The sequence below is a fragment of the Oncorhynchus gorbuscha genome, unplaced genomic scaffold, assembly GCF_021184085.1.
Source record: "Oncorhynchus gorbuscha isolate QuinsamMale2020 ecotype Even-year unplaced genomic scaffold, OgorEven_v1.0 Un_scaffold_658, whole genome shotgun sequence".
Classification (NCBI taxonomy): domain Eukaryota; kingdom Metazoa; phylum Chordata; class Actinopteri; order Salmoniformes; family Salmonidae; genus Oncorhynchus; species Oncorhynchus gorbuscha.
In genome coordinates, this window is record NW_025745756.1 from 288,219 (window position 1) to 305,270 (window position 17,052).

Below are 17,052 nucleotides of genomic sequence, written 5' to 3' on the forward strand. Positions count from 1 at the left end.
GGTAGAGAGGAACCAGGCTCTGAAGGGTGGCCAGTCCTCTTCTGGCTGTGCCGGATGGACGTTATAAGAGTACATGGCCATTAAGGCCAGATCGTTTCACACTGACGCCAGCATTTGATGTCGGGCCTTGTTGTGACTTGATAACATGTATTATGCATCTATTTCATGTTCACTGTATGTACTGTTCCACAAGTAAATGAGTCAATTTATGACGAGGTTGAGTAGTGTTTGACATCGTAGCCAGTTGTGTAAAGTACTTAAGTAAAAATTGTCAGGATTTGGCCAGGGTTGTTCCGGTTTTTGGTCACTAGATGCCCCCATTGTGCTTTTTGACCTTTTGTTTTCCCTTGATCCCCATTATTATTTGCACCTGTGCCTCGTTTCCCCTGATTGTATTTAAACCCTTAGTTTTCCTCAGTTATTTGCTCTGTGTTTGTATGTTAGCACCCAGCCCTAGTACTCTGAGAACTCTTGTTGATCCCGGTGGACTCTCTTGTGGAATTCTGTTTTTTGTTCTTGTTTATTTATTTTTGAGTATCTTTTGAGGCTTTTTATGCTTTACCTACCACCTTGTGGATTTACCTTTTTGTCTTGGAGGATTACCTTTGTTCTTGTGGAATTCCTTTTGAGGTTGTGGAGTTACATGTTTTCATGAAGGACTTCACTTTTTTACTTCATTAAATACACTGTCTCAATTACTGCTGTGTCTGCCTCATCTTCTGGGTTCTGCCGACTATTCGTGGCTCAGTTGGTTAAGTGACTGTTTCTCACTCCGGAGACCCAGGTTCATAACTGGGTCCTGACAAAGAATACTTTAAAATACAACTTAAGTCGTTTTTTGGGGTAGCTGTACTTTACTTTTATATTTATATTTTTGACAACTTTTACTTTTAGTCCACTGCATTCTCAAAGAAAATAATGTACTTTTTACTCCATACATTTCCCTCGACACCCAAAAGTACTCGTTACATTTCGAATGCTCACCAGGACAGAACATTTTTACAATTCACACAGTTATCAACAGAAATCCCTGGTCATCCCTGGTCATCCCTACTGCCTCTGATCTGGCGGACTCACTAAACACAAATGCTTCGTTTGTAAATTAAATCTGAGTTTTGGAGTTTGCCCGTCTGTCCGTGAAAAAAGAAGATAATGGTGGCATCTGGTTTGCTTACTATAAGGAATGGATAATGATTTATGCTTTTACTTTTGAACCTTACGTTTATTTTTGCAATTACATTTACTTTTGATAATTAAGTATATTTAAAAGCAAATACCGAGTCATTTTTTATTAAGGTATCTTTACTTTTACTCAAGTATGACAATTGGATACTTTTTCCACTACTGATTGTAGCCTACACGTGGTGATAATTAATGCCTAATGTCATTTTGCTCTTCATCAAATAGCATTTTAGAGTTTTAAAATGGTGTAGAAATGGAATAAAACCTCATAAAAACCTCCTCCTTTGCTATACCCTCGGTTCAGCTGAACTGACTGACCACTGACTATGGCAATATCGACTTTCTAAAGTGCTCTGACCTTTTGCAAGGTCATCTGTCGCTCCACGAAAGATGCCACGTTCGACCAAATGCTGTCAACGTCTGAAATAAAGCAGAACATTTTCAGAACAATTGTCAGAAAATAAAAATTGCTCATATAGCTAAATGCTTTTAAAAAATGACATGCACACCTTGATTTTAAATTGTGCAAAGTTTGCAAACAACTGCGTATAGCCTAGGTGTTTTTACGATGCGGCAAGGTGGGATAGATCTTTTCTACTGTACAATATAATAGGCTAGAAAGTGTGTCCTGTCCTGACCGTTTTCTGAGAGCTGAGAGAGGGTTGGAAAGGACTTCCTCTCCGCCTCCGACACCACGGACAGCAAGTCGGTCATCATGACAATTAGAGCAAATTCTCTTTAAAAAATAAATACAAGAAACCCAGAGTTGTTTCAGTTCAATCCACGGACTTCCAGATTCGGCTCAATTCACCGATTTCCAGATTCTCCCCCGCCTTCCAGATTCTCCCCCGCCGATAGCCCATTACAGTGCGTCTCCTCGGGTGATAAATCTCGATGCGAAATGCACCCGGGCGCGCAACTCCAACACTGACCTTGTTGCTACGAGCGACGTCACAATAGCCACTTGCACCCCCCGCAGCGACAGGCGCTGGGGCCAAAGTTTAGAAACTCAGTTTATCTTAACTTTAGCATGTCTTCTAAAAGCAAATAGGCCTGTATAATGACTTTAAGGATCCCTTCCGAGTTGAATCCAGATAGCTCATGTCATGAAAATTGTCACTGTATTTCTGAGACCGATTTAATAAAAAATGGTAGATGAGCAATTGTGCATTGGCATCCCTCTTGTGAAGCAATTTTCCCAGCTATATCTGCTGAAACGTAATAAAGACTTAAATGTGCGTCATTCAGCAGGCTTTTGAAGTAAAGTGTAAACGAGCACATTGGCAGGTGCACAACTGACCGGGGAGTGAGTGTTGATTTTACGTGCTTTTGCTGTGATGTGAGTGTTTTGGGCTATTCATGTCCCTCCATACATTTTTGGAATTTGGGTCATAAGTATAATAACACACACTGCTGTGTAATGTGTAACTCTGTGTTGTTGTATGTGTCGAATTGCTAGGCTTTATCTTGGCCAGGTCACAGTTGCAAATGAGAACTTGTTCTCAACTAGCCTACCTGGTTAAATAAAGGTGTTCTCAACTAGCCTACCTGGTTAAATAAAGGTGTTCTCAACTAGCCTACCTGGTTAAATAAAGGTGTTCTCGATTAGCCTACCTGGTTAAATAAAGGTGAAATAAAAACAACTTTTAAAAACTGCACAGTTAGGCCCGAATTTGACCCGCTTTTAAAATTATTTAATTTTAGAAGCCAAGTCTAATTTTAAAAGGCTCTGTGCCTAATTTGTATATATTGAATGTGGACTGATTTGATATATTTTGTCATTTCAGAGTGGCATTGCCTAAAATGAATCACTCTGGGCCTGAGAAGCGCGAGCAGAAGTTCGTGCTCGACTGCATCGCTGTCAGTTCGGTTGCGCTCGGGTATGAACACATGCGCCCCCGGCTCTGGTCGGTGCTCCCCGGGTACGACGCACGCAATGACCCCCACGCTGCGCGCTACACGACCACCCCATCGGTGCAGAGGGTCCCAAAGAAGACCACCCCGTCGGTCCGGAGGGTCCCACAGAAGACCACCCCGTCGGTCCGGAGGGTCCCGCAGAAGACCGAGAACAAGGAACAGAAGAGCGCCGCTGCCCAAAAGTCCCTAGACCTGAGGAACACTTCCGGAGCAGGTAGGCTGTTCTATTATATTATATGATATTCTATTCTATTATATAGGCTGTTCTATTCTATTTTTTATTTTATTGATTTGCATTAAACGGGATTGATAATATGTCCTGTTTGACATCAAATTAGGTCCACAGAATCAGATAAATACATTTACATTGTATAATTTGGTCATTTAGCTGACTCTTATCCACAGCTACTGTTTTACAGGTGGTGGCTTTTCTGGCCACCAGGTGGAAATAATCAAGGCATGCCATTGCTTTGACCTATCGAATTAAGGATGGGGGAGATAGCCTATAGGCCTATGTGAAGTGACAAACAGTTGGAGGAGACTGAAGAATAGGCTACAGTTATATTCTGAAGAAACTATTCTATACCCTGCTGACATGCTCTTCTATTCTATTAATAAATCAAACTACTTTTATTTAGCAGTAGGTCTACATGGGATTCATCATCTATACAGGTTTTACATCAGTAGGTCTACATGGGATTCATCATCTATACAGGTTTTACATCAGTAGGTCTACATGGGATTCATCATCTATACAGGTTTTACATCAGTAGGTCTACATGGGATTCATCATCTATACAGGTTTTACATCAGTAGGTCTACATGGGATTCATCATCTATACAGGTTTTACATCAGTAGGTCTACATGGGATTCACATGGTATCAGGTTTTACATCAGTAGGTCTACATGGGATTCATCATCTATACAGGTTTTACATCAGTGGTCTCATGGGATTCATCATCTAACAGGTTTTACATCAGTAGGTCTACATGGGATTCATCATCTTACAGGTTTCGGCGCAGGTCTACACGGGATTCTCATCGGGAGGTTCATCATCTATACAGGTTTTACATCAGTAGGTCTACATGGGATTCATCATCTATACAGGTTTTACATCATCATCATCATTGCTCAGAGTCACTGGTATCTTGTCTCTGCACCACAGTCAACGAGAGCAGGTGTATCATCATCATTCGGACATCAAACCCATTGGCTACAACGGGCGGTTTGGGTTTCGGCGAAAAGGCATCATCATCATGACCGCGTTCCAACTCCATTGAGTCCAACGACCGAAAAGGCATCATCATCATTATGACGTTCCAACTCCATTGAGTCCAACGACCGAAAAGGCATCATCATCATTATGACGTTCCAATGAGCGACAATAAATGCGTCCAGAGAATGTCACCGTATAACTCGATGAGTCATGATTTATGCCTGTTTATCTCTGCTTAACGCTGGGCTGATAATATAACAATAGTCATATTCTGTTCACAGACTGCTATAGCCGACTGTCACAGACAATGGATTTCAGGTAGCACCATTGATGTACACTATATATACAAAAGTATGTGGACACCCCTTAAAATGTAGTGGATTTGGCTATTTCAGCCACACCCGTTGCTGACAGATGTATAAAATCGAGCACACATCCATGCAATCTCCATAGACAAACATTGACAGTAGAATGGCCTTACTGAAGAGCTCAGTGACTTTCAATGTGGCACCGTCATAGGATGCCACCTTTCCAACAAGTCAGTTTGTCAAATTTCTATCCTGCTAGAACTTCCCCGGTCAACTATTGTTGTTATTGTGAAGTGGAAACGTCTAGGAGCAACAACAGCTCAGTCGGGAAGTGGTAGGCCACACAAGCTCACAGAACTTATTATTATTATTATTATTATTAGAACGGGACCGCCGACCGCTGAAGCACGTAAAGATCGTCTGTCCTCGGTTACAACACTCACTACTGAGTTCCAAACTGCATCTGGAAGCAACATCAGCACAATAACTGTTCGTTGGGAGCTTCATGAAATGGGTTTCCATGGTCAAGCAGCCGCACACACAAGCCTAAGATCACCATGCGCAATGCCAAGTGTCGGCTGGGGTGGTGTAAAGCTCGCCGCCACTGTACTCAGGAGCAGTGGAAATACATTCTCTGGACTGACGAATCAGGCTTCACCATCTGGCAGTCCGACGGACAAATCTGGGTTTGGCTGTAAAGTTTAGTGGGAGAGGAATAATGGATGTCCTTCCATCTTTGTGGCAACAGTTTGGGGAAGGCCCTTTCCTGTTTCAGCATGACAATGCCCCCATGCACAAAGCAAGGTCCATACAGAAATGTTTTTTTTTTCGAGATCGGTGTGGAAGAACTTGACTGGCCTGCACAGAGCCCTGACGTCAAGCCCAATGACCACTTTTGAGATGAATAGGAATGCTGACTGTGAGCCAGTCCTAATCACCCAACACCAGTGCCCGTCCTCAGTAATGCTTTTGTGGCTGAATGGAAGCAAATCCCCGCAGCAGTGTTCCAACATCTAGTGGAAAGCCTTCCCAGAGGAGTGGAGGCAGTTATAGCAGCAAAGGGGGAACCAACGCCATATTAATGCCCATGATTATGGAATGAGCAGGTGTCCACATACTTTTGATCATCTATTGTATTAGTCTACTATCACTAACCAGGTTTCCATCCAAACTTTTTATGAGAATTAAGTAGACTACATTTAAAAAATTACAGACGTGATGGAAACAGATTTTTTTTGTAAACTTTCCAAATGTCCACAAAAAAAAATGCTGGACAAGGTGGGATCTTTTCCTGTCAGTAAAATTAATTATGCGAGAAATGTTATGGAAACACTTTTATGAGCCAATATTGATATAATAACCATCATATTAAAGTAAATGGTGTCAAATATGACTTGTGTTGTCCTCCCATTATGACGCAGTAGAGAAAGCACGCAGTTTATTAGGCTACAGATTAAACCAATTACGATTCATTTCACAGGGTCTGATTCAGTTTGGCTTCCGTTTGACACATACAAATATTCTTGTTTTTATCCACAACAATCTCATCATGTAGCCTACCTGCCTAGCCAGCCCGAGCTGTTGGCTAGAGCGCACGGGCCAAGACCAGAGTATGCACATACTGAATGCTATTTAACTCCAGTGTTTGTGACAAAACTATATGTTAAGTTGAAAATGGGATGGAAACACATTGAACTTTAGATTTTTATTAGATACATAAAAACGCACAGATTTTCATCCACAAGTCATGTTGGTGGAAACACCACTGGTGGGGTAATTTTCATTCAGTATCTCTAGTTTAAAAAGTATAGATTTTTATGGGGATTTTCTTTATTACGCCAATTAAAGGTGACACGATCCACGATAGGATGTTATGCCATAACAAATACACGTTTTCAGCTGCAGACTATGATGATAATGTCCAAAACTGCACTGAAGTCTAACAAATAACAATACTCTGTCTTAATCATAACTATCTCACGTAGACTCACTAGCCTGCCTGCACAGCCTACCCGCACTTTAATCTGCAAACTGTTGACTAGAGCGCTTGTGCCAAGAACGGAGTAGGCACATGTGCTATTTTATGCAAGTTTTGGCGAAACTGTTGGTAGGGTTGAAAATGCGATGCAAACACATTGAACTCTAGATTTTATTCGGTACCTGCACATTTGAAGGAAAAACAACATTTTGTGTGCACTACGTCATCACATGCAGATTTTTATCCTAAACAAGTCAGTTTAGTGGAAACACCACTGATGGGGAAGTGCGCATATTTTCTTTATCCCGATTTTTTTCAATGTTATCATGAAAATCTGTCGCCAATTAGATGTACTGGTCTGCTCTCCTCACAGAGAGAAAGAAGGTGGCGCCAATATCCTAGATACACCAGGATTTCTGGGAAACCACAAGTATTGTACAACGCCTTGTCAAGTCTTTATATAAGCACCTGCAATGGAACTAGAATCACTAAGTTTCACTTTGACATCTTCCAGTCAGCAGGCTAAGTCTTCATCAGTGGATAGATAGCAAGCAACTAGGCCACTAAACGGAGTCACGCGCTTTATTCACTCGGTCCATTTCACTATAGATCATAGGAGGAGTCATGTGAAATATAATATATTAAAATCGAAATTCCAGTTCATACCGAGAACGAAACTTCTATTCTAAAGTTTAAAGGGAAGTGGCCTAGAACAGAAAGCATTACCTCAGGTTCTGTTAATGGTCTGCGAAAATACACAATATAATCTTGGAATTTACCTCCACACTCACAGCTGAGTAAGTTATTCATTCCTTTACTGAATGTTATTGTATTGTAGGTTATTCTTATTCTATCTATAGTCATTCAGCTTTCTATAACATAATACAATTATGCTGATCTGGTAGTACCTGTTTATAATTTAACTTTCCTGAAATGTTCGCTTAAGTTTCTCTGCTGTCATTTTTTTTCAATATATTTTTAAAGATTTGCGGATCTGGGAGCTTTTCCCCAACTGACTTTCTCTCTCTCTGTGTGTTTGTCTGTGTGTGAATTAGGAACATGGTAAAGATGACCCCACTGTTTATGTTCCTCGTACTCTCTGCAACCAAAGGTTTGTTAGAATGAGCAGGTCACAACATGTATTATAAGTAACACATGATGAGTATCCTGCTCTAGAAACTGCTGATAACCAACCAAAAAGACCATTCATACAACAAACCTTCCATCGCTAATTGTTGTACTATTGAGAACCCCCATAGCAATTTTAATGTTGGTGTAAAATGTTTATTTGTACCACATAAAATATTTGTACAGTACATTTAGGCTACCCTACATAGTGCACTACTCATGACCATAGCCCAACGGGGAGCCCTGATCTAAAGTAGTGCACTATATAGGGAATAAGGTGCCATGGACCCTGGTCAAAAGTAGTGCACTATATAGGGAATAAGGTGCCATGGACCCTGGTCAAAAGCAGTGCTCTATATAGGGAATAAGGTGCCCTCCATCCTCCACTGAGACGGTCTATCTTGGATGTTCTTCCCACAGAGCTGTTCAGAGGAGGCTGTACGTTATGTGACTCTCCTCCATCTTCACATAAGCCTGTTGGTGTCCGGGAGGGAGAGATGGCAGTGCTACAGTGCCCACTGTGGACCACCATGGCAGGGCACAGGGAGGGGAACCTGACCCTGGTATGGAGCAACCACTCTGGGCCTGGGGAGCTTCAGGAGCCTGCGGTGTGGATGTCTGAAGACACCCTCGTCATCCTGAGGGTCTCTCCCAACCAACAGGGGTCCTACTCCTGCTCACTACTGTAAGTGTCTGTCTCTTACAAATCTAGTTGGCCTTTTATTGTCCGTTTTATCAAATCATACTTTAGTTCTTTAATTGTTTTCTCCTTCCCTCCGGTGTATTTTATGCGTCATTCTGTTGATGCGTTGATTGATTGATTGATTGATTGGTTGATGATGTGATTGATTGATTGATTCATTGATTGATTGATTGATTGATTGGTTGATGATGTGATTGATTGATTGATTCATTGATTGATTGATTGATTGATTGGTTGATGATGTGATTGATTGATTGATTGATTCATTGATTGAGTGATTGATTGGTTGATGATGTGATTGATTGATTGATTAATGGTCATTTCTCTCTCTCTGGACTGTTGCAGCAACGCCAGTGGCCAGCCCCTGAGAACAGCGTGGTTTAACATCACAGTGTTCTCTGGCCAGTGTTACACAGATATGACTGTGTATCCAGTCACTTGCTATCTGAGACAGTCCTGTGAAAAGTTAACCTGCACGTCAGACAGCGTCCCACAAAACTTCACAAAACATAATTATACGTGGTACAAGGTATGACCTCTCCCTTCTTTTTACCCCCCCCCCCCCCCCCCCCCACTCCCCTCCCCCCAGCAGATGACAAAGTAGTAGTAAATATACACTGATGTTGAGTTTCCACTAGTTATTCTTACTTGCCTTTGGCTAGAACTAAAAACATGTGTCATTACATGTGCTTGAAGAGGTGAGTTTTCCCTCTAGCCGTTGGCAAGGTGCTATTGAATAGTCTGTTGATTTTTTTTCCAGGAGACCAAAAGCCACAGGGTATTTCCCTGTTATATCATGTTTTTCCCCTGGCCTGAGTGGGTGTCCTAGCTAGCATAGGGACCAGCATCAACGTTTTAGTTCACCAGTCATGGATGGTGCAGCATCTGTTTTGTGATTAGCATCAATAGACACTGGCATTGTATTACCTGTTTATTACCAGGTGATTATCGGGTGATTACCAGTTGATTACCAAGTGATTACCAGTTGATTACCAGGTGATTATCGGGTGATTACCAGGTGATTACCAGGTGATTATCGGGTGATTGTCAGGTGATTATCAGTTGATTACCATGTGATTACCAGGTGATTACCAGGTGATTATCGGGTGATTACCAGGTGATTATCGGGTGATTACCAGGTGATTACCAGGTGATTACCTGTTTATTAATCACATTTATTTATAAAGTCCTTTTTACATCAGCAGATGTGACAAAGTGCTTATACAGAAACCGAGTCTAAAACCCCAAGCAGCAAGCAATGCAAATGTAGAAGCATGGTGGCTAGGAAAAACTCCCTGTGTATTATGTGCCTCACCTGGTATTGCCTGTTTATTACCTGGTATTGCCTGTTTATTACCTGTTATTGCCTGTTTATTACCTGTTATTGCCTGTTTATTACCTGTTATTGCCTGTTTATTACCTGTTATTGCCTGTTTATTACCTGGTATTGCTTGTTATTACCTGTTATTACCTGTTATTGCCTGTTATTGCCTGTTATTGCCTGTTATTACCTGTTATTGCCTGTTTATTACCTGTGTATTACCTGTTTATTACCTGTTATTGCCTGTTATTACCTGTTATTACCTGTTATTACCTGTTTATGGCCTGTTATTACCTGTTATTACCTGTTATTGCCTGTTATTACCTGTTATTGCCTGTGTATTATGTGTCTTACCTGTTATTGCCTGTGTATTACCTGATATCGCCTGTTATTACCTGTTATTGCCTGTTATTACCTGTTATTGCCTGTGTATTATGTGTCTTACCTGTTATTGCCTGTATATTACCTGATATCGCCTGTTATTACCTGTTATTGCCTGTTATTGCCTGTTATTACCTGTTATTGCCTGTTTATTGCCTGTTATTGCCTGTTATTACCTGTTATTGCCTGGTATTGCCTGTTTATTACCTGTTATTGCCTGTTATTACCTGTTATTGCCTGTTATTACCTGTTATTGCCTGTATATTACCTGATATCGCCTGTTATTACCTGTTATTGCCTGTTATTACCTGTTTATTACCTGTTATTGCCTGTTATTACCTGTTATTGCCTGTTATTACCTGTTATTGCCTGTTATTACCTGTTATTGCCTGTATATTACCTGATATCGCCTGTTATTACCTGTTATTGCCTGTTATTACCTGTTTATTACCTGTTATTGCCTGTTATTACCTGTTATTGCCTGTTATTACCTGTTATTGCCTGTATATTACCTGATATCGCCTGTTATTACCTGTTATTGCCTGTTATTACCTGTTTATTACCTGTTATTGCCTGTTATTACCTGTTATTGCCTGTTATTACCTGTTATTGCCTGTATATTACCTGATATCGCCTGTTATTACCTGTTATTGCCTGTTATTACCTGTTTATTACCTGTTATTGCCTGTTATTACCTGTTATTGCCTGTTATTACCTGTTTATTACCTGTTTATTGCCTGTTATTACCTGTTATTGCCTGTTATTACCTGTTATTGCCTGTTTATTACCTGGTATTGCCTGTTTATTACCTGGTATTGCCTGTTTATTACCTGTTATTGCCTGTTTATTACCTGGTATTGCTTGTTATTACCTGTTATTACCTGTTATTGCCTGTTATTGCCTGTTATTACCTGTTTATGGCCTGTTATTACCTGTTATTACCTGTTATTACCTGTTATTGCCTGTGTATTATGTGTCTTACCTGTTATTGCCTGTGTATTACCTGATATCGCCTGTTATTACCTGTTATTGCCTGTTATTACCTGTTATTGCCTGTGTATTATGTGTCTTACCTGTTATTGCCTGTATATTACCTGATATCGCCTGTTATTACCTGTTATTGCCTGTTATTACCTGTTATTGCCTGTGTATTATGTGTCCTACCTGTTATTACCTGTTATTGCCTGTGTATTATGTGTCCTACCTGTTATTACCTGTTATTGCCTGTGTATTATGTGTCCTACCTGTTATTACCTGTTATTACCTGTTATTGCCTGTTATTGCCTGTTATTACCTGTTATTACCTGTTATTGCCTGTTTATTACCTGTTATTACCTGTGTATTACCTGTGTCTTGATTAATGCATTGTAGAACTGTGACACAGAGTTACACTCTGACTTTGGCGATGGATACCTGACGAGTGCTTCTGAAAGTGACAATGGTTACTATACCTGCACTTCATACTACACATACAACTCAAAGCTCCATGATGGACAGGTGTTTACCTTGTCCAGAACCACAGAGCGGACAGTTGAAGAAGGTAAGAAGTTACTGGACATTACTGGATATCAGGGTTGGGATACATTTTTACATTTCAGTCAAATTCAGAAAGTAAATCCAATTCCAATTTGAAATGTTTATTAATTGAAAATAATTGAAGAGAATTAGAATTTCAGTGTACTTCATGAATCGACTGGAATTGAAATGGAATTGACCCCAATCCTGCTGTATGGTTTTGGAGCTTCCTTTTGCAAAGATACCTTGAAATGTATTTGTCAATTAAGATGTATTTCATGTTTGGTGGATCTGAACCTGGGTTATAGGGGAAGGCTAAAGACAATGCAAGAACAAGGATCTGTAACTTATGTTGATGCTTTATTCTGTTCAAAACTATTTATAGAAAGAGTTTCCTTTTAACTACATTCATGTTTGTGTTTCAGCTACATTCATATTTCTGTTTCAGCTACAGTGATATTTCTGTTTCAGTTACAATGATATTTGAGTTTTGAATACAGTGATATTTGAGTTTTGAATACAGTGATATTTGAGTTTTGAATACAGTGATATTTGAGTTTTGAATACAGTGATATTTGAGTTTTGAATACAGTGATATTATTGTATTGTACAGGAAGTTCCCCGGTTATGCCAAAGATCATCGAACCTCGGGATGGGGAGGTTATTGACGTAGATATGGGTGAGTTCCTCTCTACCTATCTGTATGGGTGAGTTCCTCTCTAACTATCTGTATGGGTGAGTTCCTCTCTACCTATCTGTATGGGTGTCAATTAGTGTCTTTACTGTCACGTGTGTGTGAATGTGTGTACAGGGTTGGGGAGTAACAGATTACATGGAAGAGATGTTAAAAAAATGTAACTGTAATCTATTACTTTACCAGCATTTTGTTTTGTTTTGTAATCAGATTACAGATACTTTTGAAACACTAGATGATTACTTCGAGGGTTACTTTTAAATTCAGAAAGGATATTTGCGAAAACAAATCTTTTATTTATTTATTTATTTTATTTCACCTTTATTTAACCAGTTCGGCTAGTTGAGAACAAGTTCTCATTTGCAACTGTGATTCTGGCCAAGATAAAGCTTAGCAATTCGACACATACAACAACACAGAGTTACACATGGAATAAACAAAACATACAGTCAATAATACTGAAAGATTAGTGGAATCTGTGTGGGTTGCTGGACAGGTAGGATGACTGACAGTGAAGGTGAACAGGTGGTCACGTGTCAGGTGACAGAGGAATGTATGAGACTGAGGCAGGAATTCCTTTAACCATAAAGTGGTATATTTACTGGTAGTCTGTGGTGGATTCATGGACGCACAGAACTTCTGGATCAGATGGATTTATGGAAGAGAAAGCAGCGAGATCAGGCAATGGCAATTTCCTCCTTTTATGGAGTTGAGATCTGTAGGACATTTCCACCTGACCTAATTAAAGCGCCCCTGGCCCAGCTGAGTAAATGGCAATTAATTAAAGGAGTATTCCACCAACTCCATGGGCCTTTTCTACAGCCACCCCGGAAATTTGTTAATTTCCACATTCCTCAAAAAGGCTCATTGCTCCCCATCCTCTGTTATCTCAGGGAGAGGAATCAGTCGGGCAACTGGCCGGATATATGTCCGGTTCTTCACCTGGATTTCCACTGATCTAACACGACCATCGGTCCCAGGCATGGTCTTAGTTATACGGCCCACCGGCCAGGAGGCTCGAGGCAGCTGAGGGTCCACCATCATTACTACTTGGCCAGTTTCCAGGCTGGCCATTTCTCTCCGCCATTTCCCTCTGTGCTGTAGACTTGGTAGGTAATCCCGAATGAATCGGGCCCAAAAATGGTCAGCTAAGATTTGGCTGTGTCGCCACCGGTGTCTGCCGACGAGGTTGGTATCAGCATACATGGCTTGAGGAAATGACGCATCTCGGCGTCCCATCAAGAGCATATTCGGTGTAACCGGATCGGGGTCAGCGATGTCTGCAGAGAGATATCCCAAGGGTTTGGAGTTCAGAATCCCTTCCACCTCTATCAGGACAGTCCTCAAGACCGTTTCAGTGACAGTTTGGTCCCCTAGTACGACTCGTAAGGCCGTCTTTACAGATTTGATCTCTCGCTCCCATGTTCCTCCAAAATGAGGAGCGCCTGGAGGGTTAAATTTGAATGAGATTTGTTGGTCCATCAGCTGATCCTGGAGGCTGGGTTCCATGGCTTGGAAGGCTTCCTCCAACCTGGCTTCTCCTGCCTTGAAGTTCGTACCTCTGTCAGCCAGGATCTCGTAGGGTTTCCCCCGTCGGGAGATAAACCGCCGTAGGGCCATGAGGAAGGCTTCCGTATCCAAACTCTCCAGTAGGTCCAGGTGGACACATCTGGTTGTCATACACTTGAATAGAATGCCCCAGCGCTTTTCCACACGACGACCTAACTTGATCATCAAGGGGCCGAAGCAATCTACTCCTGTTGACCAGAAGGGTGGTTTAAGGAGGCGCAAGCGAGCAGGGGGTAAATCTGCTCCGGCCCGCCATCTCTGACATTCTACGCAGGCGTATTGGTGCTTACGAATGGCTCCTCGTCCTCCAATTATCCAGTACTTCCGCCTCATCTCCCCATAGACCCTCTCTGGCCCTGGGTGGAGAAGCCGCTCATCATAACTCTTGATGAGGAGCCTGGTAAGAGGGTGTCTGGAGTCGAGGATAATTGGGTGGATAGCATCTGGGTCCAAAACCTCCGCTTGGCGCAGCCTCCCTCCAACTCTGATCACTCCAAGGATTGGATCATATTCTGGGGCAAGAGAGAGAAGACGGCTGCCCTTAGCCACTTCCCTACCGGCTTTCAGAGCTTTTAACTCCTCAGGGAAGCTAACTGCTTGTGCTTGCTGGAGGAGTAGTGTCTCTGCCGCGAGGGAGGTAGGTATAGAAGCCACCCCATCTGAGGTCTGGTTTGTGGCTGTGATCAGATCCGGCAGTGTTTGGGATTGTGTTAGGTCAGGGAGAGCCGTTGTTGGTTCCGTAGAAATGCTGTAGCATTGGGCAGACTTCCTTAACTCATGAGCTTCAGTCGGTCGCGGAGGGGCCGCACGCCTGGGGGCTGTCGGCCACTCGTTCTCTGGTTGGGACAAGAATGGTGATCCCAAGCTCCAGCGATGGGGTTTAGCCAATTCCTTAAGGGTTTTACCTCTAGTAATGTCATCAGCAGGATTGTTTATGCTAACAACATACCTCCAGTCCTGGACTTCTGTTAGGTCTTGGATTTCCGCAATGCGAGTCCCGACAAACACCTTATACCTGCAGGACTCCGACTTGAGCCATGTCAATACAGTGGTCGAATCACTCCAGTAGATGATCCTTTGGATTGGCAAGGTGAGCTCGGCTCGCAAGGTAGAGGCCAACTGGGCTCCGGAAAGGGCAGCACTGAGTTCCAGCCTAGGCATTGACAACTGCTTCTTGGGTGCGACCCTGGACCTGGCCATGACAAAGGAGACATGGGTGTGGCCTGCCTTATCCGCCACTCTAAGATAGGAAACCGCCCCATAAGCTCGCTCCGAAGCGTCACAGAACACATGCAGTTCCAGGCATGATCCCAGTTGGTCAACACAGGATGGTACATAACATCTTGGCATTTGGACATCAGAGAGCTCCGTTAACTCAGTTTCCCAACAGACCCATCGTTCCACTAGGTCAGCTGGGTGGATTGGTTCATCGCAGACCCTCTTGGTCTGCCACAGGTCCTGGACTAAGACTTTGGCCCGTGTTGTGTATGGCAGGATATACCCAAGGGGATCGTATTGACTGGCCAGGGTCCGATAGATGGTGCGCAGAGTGGGGGTTTCGGTACTCGGGGATGAGCGGTGCTTATACCCCAGGGTATCCGGTAGGCAGCTCCACCTCAGTCCTAGAGTGGGCTCTTCTGGGTTAGCACCAGACTGCGTTAGCCATAGTTCACTGCTACTGGACCTAGCTTGTGGCGGGAGGTGCTGGATAACCTCCGCTCTGTTACTAGCCCACTGTCGGACCTCAAATCCCCCTTTGGGCAGGAGATTCCGCACTTTATCAAGGAGTGATTTCGCTTCAGCCGTGGATGGGATGCTTTGTAAGCAGTTATCCACATAGAAGGCATTTTCCACTGAATCCAATACTTCTGGGTCACTCTCTGGATGCTCCCGTGCGTGTCTCTGCAGAGCGTATATGGCACAGCAAGGACTGCAGGTGGTGCCGAATGGGAGTACCTGCCATTCATAGATTGTGGGCTCTGCATCTCGTTCCATATTTCGCCATATGAACCGGAGCAGTGTGGTGTCGGAAGGCAGTAAACGAATCTGATGAAACATGGCTTTGATGTCTCCACTGATGGCTGTAGAGTGCTGCCGGAACCGGAGAAGGACACCGAGCAAGGAAGGACCTAAGGTTGGTCCGGGGAGTAGACAGTCATTCAGGCTTTGACCAGCTGCTTGGAATGAACAGTTGAAGACAAGTCTATACTTCCCACCATGTTGCTGGATAACATGGTGAGGGAGATACCAGGATTCACCGAGTGCGTTTCCCTCTTCATGAGCTGTCACTTCAGTGACGTAGCCTGCCTTCACAAGGTTATGAATCTCTCGGTTATGAACTTCTGCAAGCTCAGGATTCTTCACCAGGCGTCGCTCTGTTCCACGCAGTAGTGGGAGTACAGCCCGTGTCGTGGTTGCCAGAGGAGGATGGTTGGGCACCCGTAGCAGTGGGGTTGCATACCTGCGAACGCCATCCATTTCAGTGGTGGTGGTGCTCTTCTCCAGGAGGTCTAATGCATAGGAGTCATTTTTCGAGCGAGTGACCTCCTGTAGCTTCCGGTTGGAGAAGGTGTCCATCTTCCATAGCATCTCAACATTCCGAAGGAGGTCAGTGGCTGCATCTGGATTGCTTCTGGTGAAGAGGACTTGCTGTGACTGTACAGCTTGGGTGGAGAGAAGTAGATAGGATGGACCTTGCACAGCCCAACCCAAGGATGTATGGACAGCAATGGGTCCTCCTTCTGGTCCAGCTCGTATAGGCTCAGTCGGGGTGACGAGATGTGGGTGGTCTGACCCAATCAGGATAAGTGGTGCTACTCTGGCCAGGTTAGGAAGAGGCAATCCTCGTAGATGAGGATATTGTTTCTGTAGAACACTTACCGGGCAGGAGTGCTCTGCGAGATTCAAGCCATCTGCCGTGAAGGCATTGGTGATGTTATAGGCCACGCCCCTGTTTCCTGAAGGTGAAATGCTGAAGGTTACAGCAGAGCCTTTCATTTGGATAACATCGTGTCGCACCGTTCTGAGATTAAGGGTCTCGGGGGTCCCTTCCAGGTTAAGCTGACGGGTGGCCGCTGTGAGAATGATTGTTCTTTCTGACCCATCATCTAGAACGGCGAATGTATCAATGCTTCTCCCT

General features: G+C 43.1%; 3 protein-coding genes across 3 annotated transcripts in view; 2 read left to right on the plus strand and 1 right to left on the minus strand.

Moving 5' to 3' along the window:
- The window catches only part of LOC124019731 (coiled-coil domain-containing protein 81-like), a 31,428-nt gene extending 29,370 nt beyond the window's left edge, over positions 1 to 2,058 (minus strand). Inside the window, exons 1-2 of the mRNA XM_046335151.1 lie at positions 1,821 to 2,058; positions 1,541 to 1,602 (exon numbers count right to left, since the gene is read on the minus strand). Of these exons, the coding sequence (XP_046191107.1) occupies positions 1,541 to 1,602; positions 1,821 to 1,899 (141 nt within the window). The 5' untranslated portion in view covers positions 1,900 to 2,058. The remainder of the gene's footprint in view (positions 1 to 1,540; positions 1,603 to 1,820) is intronic.
- Positions 2,059 to 2,985: 927 nt separating this feature from the next.
- LOC124019723 (uncharacterized protein C17orf98-like) lies at positions 2,986 to 4,380 on the plus strand. Its single transcript, XM_046335141.1, has 2 exons — positions 2,986 to 3,313; positions 4,208 to 4,380. The coding sequence occupies exons 1-2, from the start codon at positions 2,986 to 2,988 to the stop codon at positions 4,378 to 4,380; spliced, it is 501 nt and encodes a 166-aa protein (XP_046191097.1).
- Positions 4,381 to 6,744: 2,364 nt separating this feature from the next.
- Positions 6,745 to 17,052, plus strand: part of LOC124019730 (interleukin-18 receptor 1-like) — a 36,516-nt gene continuing 26,208 nt past the window's right edge. The window contains exons 1-6 of the mRNA XM_046335150.1: positions 6,745 to 7,399; positions 7,658 to 7,713; positions 8,151 to 8,415; positions 8,779 to 8,962; positions 11,507 to 11,675; positions 12,264 to 12,329. Of these exons, the coding sequence (XP_046191106.1) occupies positions 7,662 to 7,713; positions 8,151 to 8,415; positions 8,779 to 8,962; positions 11,507 to 11,675; positions 12,264 to 12,329 (736 nt within the window). The 5' untranslated portion in view covers positions 6,745 to 7,399; positions 7,658 to 7,661. The remainder of the gene's footprint in view (positions 7,400 to 7,657; positions 7,714 to 8,150; positions 8,416 to 8,778; positions 8,963 to 11,506; positions 11,676 to 12,263; positions 12,330 to 17,052) is intronic.